The following is a 13946-nucleotide window of genomic DNA, read 5'->3' as shown; positions in this document are numbered from 1 at the left end:
ACATAGCGGTGCGCGCTGAGCGATCAGCACACAGCGCTGGCTAGATCACCCAGCACACATAGCGGTGCGCGCTGAGCGATCAGCACACAGCGCTGGCTAGATCACCCAGCACACATAGCGGTGCGCGCTGAGCGATCAGCACACAGCGCTGGCTAGATCACCCAGCACACATAGTGGTGCACGCTGAGCGATCTGTGCTACTGTAACTTCAGTTTCTTGATGCAAATGTAGCACGGTCTATCTAGATCTTGGCTGCATGTGCTCAAGCCACGCGGGACTGCACATAGACATCGCTCGGGGCATACACGCGGAGCGATCTGTGCTCGACTAGATTTCTTAGAAAATGGGGTAGAATTGCCCCGTGTGTATGCCCCCTAAGTTTATTGACAGACGTACTAAGCCTGTGTCGGGCTTAAACAGCCAGAATGCAATGTGCGCATTTCCTTGCCACCCTTGCCTGGCGCGGTGCTTACCTTGAACTGTTGGTGATCATAGCGATCATGAATGACAATGAAGCGCAGATCGAATCGCCGGCAGAGGTCAAAGAGGTGGTCTGTCTCCGCCTTCGTCCAGCCATCGTCATGCAGGTACATCTGGTATTCCTGCTCGGAGTACACCGGGACCTGCACGGTCTGCAGAGAGAGGCACAGGGGCTATTTACAACACAGATTTCACAATGTAGAGCGCAAGCTCTTTAGACAAGCAACCTTTTGTGTTACGATCCTTTGTCATAGTATTAGACATACCAATATAAATCATACACATACAGCTCTGGCAGCCTGGGTTAGTAATAACAATGAAGGGATGAAACAATCCTTTTATTGGTCATTTAGAAATTACACACAGCAAGTGACTGACTGAAGCCTGTGTCCTGGCCTGGTCCTCCAGAGTCACCTCTGGCACTGCACGCAGACTGGGACTGATCACATATAGCCTCCCCCCCTCCCGTCTGCCCCCCCCAACAGCATGCATATTCAAAGCTGGCAGATGGGATGGTTCCACTTGCAGCAGAGTGCTGATCTGTCAAATATGCACAAACAGTTTGTTCCATCCCGGGAGGGGGCAGAACATTAAAGTACTCTGACAGAGGGGAGGTGGGTGCTTAGTGGGGTTTAGCACCGCTGGCAGAGGACCGAGACCACCTCATCTGTGTAACAGAACACAGGGGTGAGAGCACAGCTGGATGGCTGCATACCGCAGAGAAATAAGAATACAGAACGAGATCACTGCACTACTGAGCATCATGCGGATCAATCCACCAGGCACGCGTGATCGTGTATAGGAAATGTAACACAGGTCTAGCTATGCTTGGGGAACATGCAATGAGCTACCCACCCGGGTCATTATACAGGGGTAACGCAGGCATCTCTACCTGGTCTACCTAAACTGCATAATAAACGGCTCAGTCATCAAATTACGTGAGTCATGCTGCAATCAGCTGGCAAAACGGAAACAATTCAACAACAAGTAATGTGACATATATACAATGACAGTAATCCCTGCCCAGGATACTACAGACATTGCGCACATGCACACACACACACACACACACACACACACACACATAAAGGCTATGAAAGAGGACGCATCTGTAGCACATAAAACATGTGAGCAGGGGGTGGGAGGGGCTTCATGACTCTTCGTAGTGTGTCCATGCCATCGTCAAATCGTGATAACATATCAATCGGTCGACATGTAATGAGTTGACCGCTGAAAGTCGATATGGCTTAGTTCAACACATGAAGTAGGTCGACAGGGTTGGCGGGTCAACACAACCGGTCCTGAACACAAGCGATAAGATCATCCATGTATATTATACATGTATATACACATCACTGGTGAGATGAGACTAGATGGACAAAACCATGTGCACTGCAGGTGGGGCAGATGTAACATGTGCAGAGAGAATTAGATTTGGGTGAGTTATTTAGTTTCTGTGCAGGGTAAATACTGGCTGCTTTATTTTTACACTGCAATATAGATCTCAGTTTGAAGTAAACCCCACCCAAATCGAATTCTCTCTGCACAAGTAACATCTACCCCACCTGCAGTGCCCATGGTTTTGTCCATCTAAGAAGGATTTTATCAGAAAGAGTGAACTAGAATAAGGCCCTAAGGCTCAGGAGCATCACGGTAATACAGAGCGGATAATAATCCTCACAAGTCCTCCAAGTAATCCCGTCAGGCACGGAACATTATTCATTATTTAAACGTCATTATTTCTTACCAAAACAAATAAAAGTTGAGCCGTCACCGGGAATGAGAATTTTCTATATAAATAATACAAAGTGATAATAAGCCGGAACGTTAAATTTTCATGGACTTGATGTTTGACGCATTCAAGGACAATTCCACATGAAATGTTTATAAACAACATGAATTATCCCCCACACACACAAGCGGGAGCTGCTAATTCATATTGTAAATGCGCATTTTACTAACATCCTTTCGGAATGGAGACATCGGTACGATCAAGTGTCGCAGTGTGATGTCAATGGAGGATCATAGGGGGTCGTAAAAAGAGGATTTTGGTACTTACCGGTAAATCCATTTCTCTGAGATCAGCAGGGACCACTGGAATCACTTTGGGTATTAGAGCTGGGAATGCTGGGAGCTAGGCACTTCTTAATATTAATTAGGGGATACTGGCTCCTCCCCTCTAAGACCCACAATCCCCCAGTGAGGAAATTGGCCTACCAGAGGAAAGGGTTACAGGAAACCAACAAAATTATAAACATATATACGACACGCAGGCACCGGGCCGGGCCGCAACAGCAACCACAACAGGCAGGATCCAACAGCCGGGCGGGTGTCCAGTGGTCCCTGCTGATCTCAGAGAAATGGATTTACCGGTAAGTACCAAAATCCTCTTTTCTCTGACATGCAGCAGGGACCACTGGAATCACTTCGGGGAGGTTCCAAAGACCAAGCCCCGGGCGGGAGAGCGCTGAGGATTCTGCAAAACCAGCCGACCAAAGGTCGAAGCCGAAGAGGCAAAGGTATCAAACTGGTAAAATTTCACAAACGTGTTTTGTGACGACCAAGTGGCCGCCCTGCAAAGCTGAGAGATTGAAGCCCCTCTTTCAGCGGCCCACGACGTACTCACCGACCTGGTAGAGTGCGCCGTCAAGGAGACAGGAGGAACCTGTCCCGCATGAAGATAAGCACTACGGATCGTCCACTTGATCCATCGTGCAATCGTCTGCTTAGACGCGGGCCAACCCCTGCGGAAAGCGTCATAGAGAACAAACAAGGAATCCGATTTACGTATAGACCTGGTTCTATCCACATAAATCCGAAGAGCCCTGACAACATCCAATGAGGACTGCTCCGAAGAAACTCCTTGAAACGCCGGAACCACAATAGGCTGGTTAATGTGGTATGAGGATACCACCTTCGGAAGAAACCCGGACTGGGTGCGCAGCTCTGCTCTGTCCTCGTGGAAAATTAAATACGGAGGCCTACAGGACAGAGCACTAAGCTCCGACACCCGGCGAGCTGAAGCTAGGGCTAGCAAAAGCACTGTCTTCCAGCACAAGAACTTCAGTTCCACCCTGTCCAGTGGCTCAAAGGTTCCAGACCTCAAGAAAGCCAGCACCAAATCCAGATCCCAAGGAGCTGTGGGGGGTACGAAGGGAGGCTGAACCCGAAGAACCCCCTGAAAGAAAGTCTGCACCTCAGGCATGAGTGCCAATCTCTTCTGAAAAAGGACGGACAAAGCCGAGACCTGAACCTTAAGAGATCCCAGTCTCAGCCCCCCGTCCAATCCTCTCTGTAGGAACAACAGAAGGCGGGACAATTTGAAGACTCGGAATGGCCAGCCCTTAGACTCGCACCAGCCCGCATATGAGCACCATATTCTGTGATAATGCGCTGCTGAGGCGGGTTTTCGGGCCCTTAACATCGTAGGAATTACTGCTCTTGGAATACCCTTCTCCCGCAGGACCGCGGTCTCAACAGCCACGCCGTCAAATGCAGCTGTGGCAGATTCTGATGGAAGAAGGGTCCCTGCAGAAGAAGATCCGGTCTGAGGGGCAACCGAACTGGCTCGTCTGCCAGTAACGTCTGGATGTCTGAAAACCACGTCCTGCGAGGCCACCAGGGCGCTATCAGAATAGCTTGCACTGGTTCCCTCTTGAGCTTCTTGAGCACCTGGCCCATAAGTGGAAGTGGAGGGAACAGATAGACAAAGTTGAATTCCCACGGAGTTGACAGAGCGTCTACCGCTATGGCCTGAGGGTCTCTTGTACGTGCCACGTACGCTGTTAGCTGATGGTTCTTCTGAGACGCCATCAGGACCACCTCTGGAACTCCCCACCTGTCGGTGAGTTCCCGAAACACCTCGGGGTTGAGAGACCATTCGCCTGGGTGTAGATCCTCCCTGCTGAGGAAATCGGCCTCTAGATTTTCCCGACCTGGGAGGAATACCGCCAGCAGAATTACTCCTGACCGTTCCGCCCACTGAAGGATCTTCCTTACTTCCTTCATGGCCATGCCGCTTCTCGTGCCGCCCTGCCTGTTCACGTAGGCGACTGCCGTGGCATTGTCCGATCTTATTTTTACGTGTTGACCCTGAAGGAATTCCTGAGCCTCCAGCAGAGCATTGTATATGGCCCTGATTTCCAACACATTGATGGACAAGTGACTTTCTTGAAGATCCCACCTGCCCTGGAGACGGAGGTGAAGCACTACGGCCCCCCAACCTCGGAGGCTTGCGTCCGTCGTCAACACAATCCAGTCCTGGACTGCAAACCGACGGCCCTCTACCAAGTTCTTCCTGTGACGCCACCACATTAAGGAGTGTCTCGCCTTGGCCGACAAGCGGATCCTTCTGTGAAGGTTCAGATGCGAGCCTGCACCCTTCCTGAGAAGATCCCACTGAAAGGGTCTTGAGTGAAAACGTCCCCACGTCAGAGCTGGGAAGGCTGCCACCATCTTCCCTAATAGCTGCGTACACAGGTGAAGGCTGATCTTCTGTGGAAGTAAGACCCTCTGAACCAGGAGCAAGATCGCCTGGATCTTGTCCTCCGGCAGGAAAATTCTCAGAGACTCCGTGTCTATCCAAAGACCTAGGAACAAGATCCTCCTGGATGGGACTAGAGAGGATTTCCTGAAGTTCATTATCCACCCCAGGCTGGTGAGCGTCTGGGTAGTCAACCTCGCGTGACTCTCCAGTAACTCCCTCGTTGGAGCCTTGATTAGGAGATCGTCCAAATAAGGGATTATGGTCACCCCCTGACATCTGAGGTATGCGATGGCCACTGACAGAGTCTTGGTAAATACTCTGGGCGCTGACGATAATCCGAAGGGCAGAGCCCTAAACTGAAAATGATCCCGACCGATGGCAAAGCGGAGAAAGGCCTGGTGAGGAATCCAAATCGGGATGTGCAGGTAAGCATCCTTGATATCCAAGGATATCATGTACTCCCCTGGTTCCAAAGAGGCAATCACTAAGTGGATTGATTCCATCTTGAATGGTTGATAAGAGACTAGCAGGTTCAAAGGTTTCAAGTTGAGAATGGGCCTGACCGACCCATCCAGCTTGGGAACTACAAAGAGGCTTGAGTAGTACCCTGTGTTCCTCTGAGCTGCTGGAACCGGCATGATGACCTGAGCCTCCAACAAGATCCGAATGGCTTCGAGCAGGCTCGTTCTCTTGTCTCGAGATATTGGTAGGGCCGTTGCAAAGAACCGTACCGGAGGAGTGGAATCGAACTGAATTCGGTACCCCTCTGAGATGACCCTGCGAACCCACGGATCCTCCGATAGGGAGAACCATTGGGTTCTGAAGGCCAACAGACGGGCACCTACCGGCAGACTGTTGACGGAAGCTGGTAAACCGTCATGCCACCGGCTTCTGCTGGGGCTTAGGGTCCTGGACTCTTGGGGCGGCCTGGGGACGGGCTCTGGCCCGGGAACCTCTGGACGACTGGAAGCCTCTTCCTCTGCCCCGAAAGGGGCGCTGAGTCCGAAAGGACTGAAACGATGGACCTGCGAACTGTCGCCTAGGAGGAGGAGGAGCTGCAGACGGCAGGAAAGTCGACTTCCCTCCCGTCGCCTGTGAAATCCATTTATCTAATTCAGGGCCGAAGAGGATGTCCCCCGAAAAGGGAAGACCCTCCACAGCCCTCTTAGATTCCGCGTCCGCCTGCCAAGAGCGTAGCCAGAGGGCTCGCCGCGCAGAAATGGCGCCTTCGCTGCTTCCCCTAGGAACATAGCAGACTCCTTAATGTGTTCAGCTAGGCGGCGCAGTTCATCAAGAGGTATGCCGGCCTCCAAACCCTCGATGATTAACTCTGCCCACTTGACATTTGCCTTATTTACCCAGGCCGACACTATGGCCGGTCTGAGTTGAGTCCCTGCTGCTACATAAATGGCCTTGAGAGTCGCCTCCATCTTTCTGTCTGAAGGGTCCTTTAAGGCTGAAGCACCTGGGACTGGCAGCGTAGTTTTCTTGGACAGCCGGGAAACTGAGGTGTCCACAGGCGGCGGAGTCTCCCATTTGCTTAGGGCGGCCGGCTCAAAGGGATACAGGGAAGGAAAACGCCTGGGAATCTGGAACCTTTTGTCCGGATTTTTCCACGCCGCCAAAAGCTGATCCTGATTTGGACATGGGAAGACCACTGATGTCTTCTGAACCCCTCCAAACAGGTCAAACTCCTGCGGCTCTGGCATAGGATCCTCCGGTAAACGAAGCACCTCCTTTACCGCCATAATAAGAGCCTCTATACCTAGCGGAGTCGGTTCTCCCTCAGGAATGACATCCTGGACCTCTTCCCATTCGCCATCCTCCATTTCATGAAACGGATCTTGCTCCTCCTCTAAATCATCCTCAATAATAAGAGCCTGATAAGGCCGCTTATTGCTGGAGGTGGAGGGCCTCTGTGGTCTGCTCATGGAGCTTGCTAACCCCTCCACAGACCTTGCCAAAGCCGTAGCCCACGAAGGCTCAGCTCTGCGAGTCAGCGCCAACTCAGAAGTGAGCTTGGACATAGTACCCACCAAGGTTGTGGCCCACTGGGGAGCCTGAGAGCCCGCTAGAGAGGCAGATTCGGCACCTGAACATGACTGACAAACAGTGGCGTTCCCCTCAGCTGTGTATTGAGAAAACTTTGCTGTACAAACAGTACAGGCAAAAACCTTCTGAGAGGCTTTGGACCTGCCCGTCATGATCACCTGCTCGCCCGGCCCAATAAATGCGTGCGATACAGGACAGCAGTCACACACACACACACTGAGTACAGATACACCTCTCACAAGCCAAAAATCCCAGGGTTCTGAGACCTGGAGGAGAATGAGCCCTGTGAACACTAGGACCTATACAGCGCAAAGCCCTGTATATGTCAGTACATAAACTTTTTCAGAGCCTTCCAAGCTGCAGTTACCTGTAAACAGGAAAGAGTCAGCCTTTTACTGCGTGTATCTGTATAATGGCCGCGCCATGCCCGCCTCCCGTTATAAAGCGTGTCCCCTCTCCCTCATACCTAGCCAGTCCTGACAGCGCCCGGAGCCACCCGCTGATAGCGCTCCTCCGTGCAATGCCTCTGGCAAACAGTACTGCCGAGTGAGACCTGTAGCACGAGGACGCGCCGTCCGCAAGATGGCGGCGCCTCACAACGCTGCAGGGAACCGCGCACATCGCGGCTGAGACGGAGAGCAGGGGACGGCGTGTGGAAAGTGCGCTCAGCGCAGTACTCACCACCGGAGGTCTCCCACTTCGTGACTGGCGTCCCCTTTGATGGAGGGGCGGCAGGAACACGGAACACGTGCGGGCAGGCACCTTTAGCGAGGTCCTGACCGACGACCTGGATATCCAGGGGCGCTGAATACCCGGACCCACACCTTTCACTAGGTGGGGAAGGGATTCATAGAGCTAGAGAAAATTACTCTTCGTAAAAACTGAAGAAAAAGCTTGAAAATGTGCAGGAGCAGAAAAGCTGTGACCTTACTCCCTGGCACAATTTTCTCACTGGGGGATTGTGGGTCTTAGAGGGGAGGAGCCAGTATCCCCTAATTAATATTAAGAAGTGCCTAGCTCCCAGCATTCCCAGCTCTAATACCCGAAGTGATTCCAGTGGTCCCTGCTGCATGTCAGAGAAACAATGGTTCCAAATTAGTAAATATAAACTGCATTGTTCTTCAGACAAACGATTCAGGGAGTGCACATAAAATGACAACCGCAAAAAGTTATTTATCTAGTCCCACCATGGCACAAGGCGCTTTACGTACTTTGTTAAATCTTGCAAAGGGGTAGTCTTTGCCCTCCTCTGACGCCCGTCTCCAATGGTAGAAAATGGCGCCGTCCTTTCTTGCTGGGTTGGTGAATGGCATCCACTTCCACGGTCGTACTTTCTTACAGCCCAGCTTAGCCTTCACCGTGCGGTAGCCGTGCGTGGTGTCGCTGGGCAGTAACGGTGGAGCGTCCCTGCTGGGAGACGGAGACAGAGACCGTTCAGAATCAGGGTACCACCAATGACCAGGGTTACTCTAGTACACAGCATTTATCCTTCTCATCACATCCGGTCAGAATAATGGGCCTAATTCAGACTGGATTGCACAGCGGCTAATTTGCAGAGCCCTGTGATCATGTATATGCTGTCCAGCCAGAGTAATATCCCACTCTGTGCAGCCTGCAAATTGATTAGCCTGGATTGCAAAACACAGCAGGATCGGCGATGAGCTGCAAGACGTTCATCTTCCAATAATGTCCCCGGCGGGGTGTGGATCAGCTGGTCACCTGCAAGTTGTTAGACAGTCATTAGGTCGACATGCAGGAAGGTCAACATGAATGTAGGACAACATGCGTTAGGTCGACAGGGTCGTAAGGTCGACAATGAAAAAGTCAACGTTTTTTATTTTTAATTACCCTTATGTCAACACAGTCAACATAAACACTAAAACGTACCACACTGTGCTCGCCATGCTTCGGGCACGGTGCCTCGCTATGCTCGGCGCACTATTCTATTCTCCCACCACACCCTAGTGGATGGTAGGGCATGAAATACCACCTGTCGGCACATGCCGGCTCAAAAAACCAATGTTAAAATAAAACCCATGTCGACCTAATGACCCTGTCAACCTAAAGTCATGTTGACCTATCTGCACATCGACCTACTTGGTGGTGACCCAATGACCGTATCCCCCCCGTGAGTAGCCCAGAACTTACTCTGTGGCTGCGATACAAACAGGCTGATCAGGGATGGAGCGGACATTACACCTGACACCCCCAGAACATGGCCAGTTAGCACCCACAAAAAACAGCTTCCTGTCAACCACTGTGCGTACGGATCAGAGATGGAGCAGGACGTTATCACAGGATGGTCTCGCCCATGCTTACTACGGTCCATACACACGCGCAGTCTGTCTGTAAGCACCCGGCCTGCTAAATCCTAGCCTAAATCCAAACCAATGTCTTCATAGAGAGCAGACAGTGAACACACAGGACGGCTCAGCCCCACACTCTGGCGACACAGGCCGCAGCCCACAGTCCTGACTACACTTTTTTGTTTATTTGTTTTTAAACTAGGGTCCTTGGTAAATTTTCTAAGCTGGGAGTTCTATTTCACATGGGATTTTGCTACGGGCAAACAATCAGAATCTACTTCGGTACTTGTTTCCTAGCACGGCCACAACGATCATGATCGTGGGCATCGTGAGGAAAAATCGGGGGCATCGCGGCCATCGCAAGCACTAAAAAAATCGCGAACAATGTTAAATGCCTCAATTTAGCCGCGATGCCCCCGATTTCCCATAGGAAACAATGTTAAATGGGTCAATTTACCCAAATCATCATAGGGAACAATGTTAAATAGGCCATAAACCCCCCAAAACACCCCTGAACAGTGAAATGTCCCCCCAAAAGTATTTTACGCCACCCCACGATCAACGCGAACCCGAAGCGCGGCGAGCGCAGCGAGCCCGCGAGGGGCGGCGGTACGCGTCCTCCGACCTTTTCATACCCCCACTATCCACGTCGGCGTGGAGTTGAGAATAGAATAGTGTGGCAAGCCCGAAGCGTGGCGAGCGGACGCGGATACCTGTGAAGCCCGCGAAGGGACGCGTTTACCTGTGAAGGTATCCGCGTCCCCTCGCCACACTATTCTATTCTCAACTCCACGCCGACGTGGATAGTGGGGGTATGAAAAGGTCGGAGGACGCGTACCGCTGCGCTCGCCACGCTTCGGGTTCGCGTTGATCGTGGGGTGGCGTAAAGTACTTTTGGGGGGACATTTCACTGTTCTGGGGTGTTTTTGGGGCTTTCTGGCCCATTTACCATTGTTCCCTATGATGATTTGGTGAAATTGAGGTATTTAACATTGTTCCCTATGAGAAATCGGGGGCATCGCGGGTACATTGAGCCATTTAACATTGTTTCCTATGGGGAAATCGTGGGCATCGCGTCAGCAGGTTCCGTTACAGTGTCTTATATAGCGCAGCAGGTTCCGTTACAGTGTCTTATATAGCGCAGCAGATTCCGTTACAATTTCTTATCTAGCGCAGCAGGTTCCGTTACAGTGTCTTATATAGCGCAGCAGATTCCGTTACAGTGTCTTATCTAGCGCAGCAGGTTCCGTTACAGTGTCTTATACAGTGCAGCAGATTCCGTTACAGTGTCTTATATAGCGCAGCAGATTCCGTTAGTGTCTTATATAGCGCAGCAGGATCCGTTACAGTGTCTTATATAGCGCAGCAGATTCTGTTACAGCGTGTTATATAGCTCATCAGGTTCCGTTAGTGTCTTATATAGCGCAGCAGGTTCCATTACAGTGTCTTATATAACGCAGCAGGTTCCGTTAAAGTGTCTTATATAGCACAGCAGGTTCCGTTACAGTGTCTTATATAGCGCAGCAGGTTCCGTTACAGTGTCTTATATAGCGCAGCAGGTTCCGTTACAGTGTCTTATATAGCGCAGCAGGTTCCGTTACAGTGTCTTATATAGCGCAGCAGATTCCGTTACAGTGTCTTATCTAGCGCAGCAGGTTCCGTTACAGTGTCTTATACAGTGCAGCAGATTCCGTTACAGTGTCTTATATAGCGCAGCAGATTCCGTTAGTGTCTTATATAGCGCAGCAGATTCCGTTAGTGTCTTATATAGCGCAGCAGATTCCGTTAGTGTCTTATATAGCGCAGCAGATTCCGTTACAGCGTCTTATATAGCACAGCAGATTCCGTTACAGCCTCTTATATAGCACAGCAGATTCCGTTACAGCCTCTTATATAGCGCAGCAGATTCCGTTACAGCCTCTTATATAGCGCAGCAGATTCCGTTACAGCGTCTTATATAGCGCAGCAGATTCCGTTACAGTTTCTTATATAGCCCAGCAGATTCCGTTACAGTGTCTTATATAGCGCAGCAGATTCCGTTACAGTGTCTTATATAGCGCAGCAGATTCCGTTAGTGTCTTATATAGCGCAGCAGATTCCGTTACAGTGTCTTATATAGCGCAGCAGATTCCGTTAGTGTCTTATATAGCGCAGCAGATTCCGTTACAGTGTCTTATATAGCGCAGCAGATTCCGTTACAGTGTCTTATATAGCGCAGCAGATTCCGTTACAGTGTCTTATATAGCGCAGCAGATTCCGTTACAGTATCTTATATAGCGCAGCAGATTCCGTTACAGTATCTTATATAGCGCAGCAGATTCCGTTACAGTGTCTTATATAGCGCAGCAGATTCCGTTACAGTGTCTTATATAGCGCAGCAGATTCCGTTACAGTGTCTTATATAGCGCAGCAGATTCCGTTACAGTGTCTTATATAGCGCAGCAGAATCCGTTACAGCGTCTTATATAGCGCAGCAGCTTCCGTTACAGTGTGTTATATAGCGCAGCAGATTCCGTTACAGTGTCTTATATAGCGCAGCAGATTCCGTTACAGCCTCTTATATAGCGCAGCAGATTCCGTTGCGCTTTACAACTGTAGACAGTGATAGAAAAAACTGGGTAACAGCAGACAGACTTGGAGGTACAGGTGCCCATACACGGTACAATGTTGCTGTGCGATGCGCCCTCCCGTGGGCATCTCATTGCACAGCACATAAAGTCTGTGCAGTCCACTGCACAGAAACAAAATAACTCATCCAAATCTAAACTCTCTCAGCACATTACATCTCCCCCCCTGCAGTGCACATGGTTTTGTCTATTAAAGAAAGAATTTGCTTTTGCGAGTGAACCAGAATAAGGCCTTTTGCACTGTCCTATTGCCCATAGCAACATCTCATGTGAAATAGAACACCATTTTAGCAAATTTCCCCCCTAGTGCTTTTCAGTACATAGCTGGTAACCTCTCAGGGGTGCACAGTAGAGTGGCCAATCCCGGGATTTGGCATGCGCAGTTTAATGCCGGGCAGCGTCTGAGCACAGGCTCAGACGCTGCTCGGCTGTTCCCGACCCAGGCGTGCCACCTGCTTAGCATGACAGTAAGAGGTCACTCTATGCAATCCACACCGCCCACTCTGCTGCAGCTGCCATCCTGTGCCCGCCCACTCTGCTGCTGCCACTCGCCCCTTCTGCCAGGGCCACGTGCCTGGAGGTAACGTGCAATGTAAGTAAATGTGCGGGTCAGCCAGCGTGGAGGTGGGGGGACGGGGACACGCCTGCTAACTAGGGATTGAAAAAATGCCCGGGGATTGGCATCCCTTGGTGCACAGGCCCGGAACAGGGCAGCTTTGTGTTCTTACCAGAAATGTGATTTTATCATCTGTAATATCAGTATTTGAATGAAAATCAACTCAGGAAGTCTAACACTTAGGCCAGTTGAGGATTTGGCAATGTTGGGGGCATGGTGCAACAGTAGTGTCCCGGACATACGGTATTGATGTGACCAGCCTGGCATCCCTCGTGCCTACTTGTATTTACACTAACCTTGTAGTATTTCTAAAGCGTTTTCTTTTATGTTTGTAAATGTTGTCAGTTGTTAGGACCTGCTGGATCCGTCATCACAACCATGGAAGTTACACTGGCCGTGCCAAGGACTCTGCAGACCTTTTGCAGTTGGCCGTGGCGGCCTCGGGGTGCCGGTCAGCTGTGGAGTCGTGAGGTAATTCCAAGATGTGACAAACTTATGTTTTACAGTGAAGCAAATAGTTTCCCTTTAGTCTTACCCAGTTTTAACCCAACTACCCAGAAACCCCCTCTGCAGGGTGCCAGCTGTCAATACGTCAATGTGAGGGAGGTTCAGCAGCCTGTGTGTTATCTAGGTCCAGCCCAATCAAAGCAGTCACTTAGGCCCTTATTCTGATTGAGTCGGACGACTGCGTGTGCGGTGTTTGTGCATGTGCAGAGGCGTTTCTGCGCATGTGCAGATCCAAGTACGGCGTGAATTCCGTACAGAAAACGATCGGTCGGAACAATCCGAGCAGGGCGTGGAGAGGGGCGTGAAGGGCTGTTTGGGCTCATTACCATACACGTCCGCCCCGCTGGGCGTACGTATGCTAATCCGGCTGCGACGCATGTGTGGGGGGCGGACAGCTGACATAGCCGGATGCCAGCTTTCGGCCCATATCCCTGCTTTCACACGGAGAAATGTCCAAGTGCTCTGGAGCACTCGGAGCCGCCTGATCGCTCGGTCCATCATTCGATGGTTGGCGACCATCGGAGGATGGGGAGGTATCCACAGATGGGGGAGTTGATCACATGAAACATCCAATCGCGGTCCGTTCGGTCTGTGTTTTACCGCATTCGGACTGTGTGAGCCATCCGTACAGTAAGCGGGGCCAAGCACACTCGGTGCGCGTCCGAATTACGCATCTGTCCGATCCAACTAGAATAAGGGCCTAAGTCCTCATTCTACAGTACCGGCGATTTCCAGCAGGCTGACTAGAAGTCATTAGCTCTGTTGGATTGGTTCATGTTTGGGAAGCTGTACCTATGGAAGAGTTCAACGACGTTGCCTGCTCTGTGGACTTTCCAAGAGCAGGAGTACATGGGGCTTGGTGCTTACACAGT

General features: G+C 50.9%; 1 protein-coding gene across 4 annotated transcripts in view; it reads right to left on the bottom strand.

The window, feature by feature from the left end:
- The window catches only part of DMAP1 (DNA methyltransferase 1 associated protein 1), a 68657-nt gene that overhangs the window by 39124 nt on the left and 15587 nt on the right, over positions 1 to 13946 (bottom strand). For 3 of the 4 annotated variants that reach the window (XM_083157461.1, XM_083157460.1, XM_083157462.1), the window contains exons 4-5: positions 8230 to 8428; positions 474 to 632 (exon numbers count right to left, since the gene is read on the bottom strand). In XM_083157461.1, coding sequence (XP_083013587.1) covers positions 474 to 632; positions 8230 to 8428 — 358 coding nt within the window. The remainder of the gene's footprint in view (positions 1 to 473; positions 633 to 8229; positions 8429 to 13946) is intronic. The other variant, XM_083157463.1, reaches the window with a different exon arrangement.

The sequence above is a fragment of the Crinia signifera genome, chromosome 8, assembly GCF_055691185.1.
Source record: "Crinia signifera chromosome 8, ASM5569118v1, whole genome shotgun sequence".
NCBI classification, from domain to species: domain Eukaryota; kingdom Metazoa; phylum Chordata; class Amphibia; order Anura; family Myobatrachidae; genus Crinia; species Crinia signifera.
The sequence above is the reverse complement of the archived record's forward strand: the minus strand, read 5'-3'. Positions and strand labels throughout refer to the sequence as shown.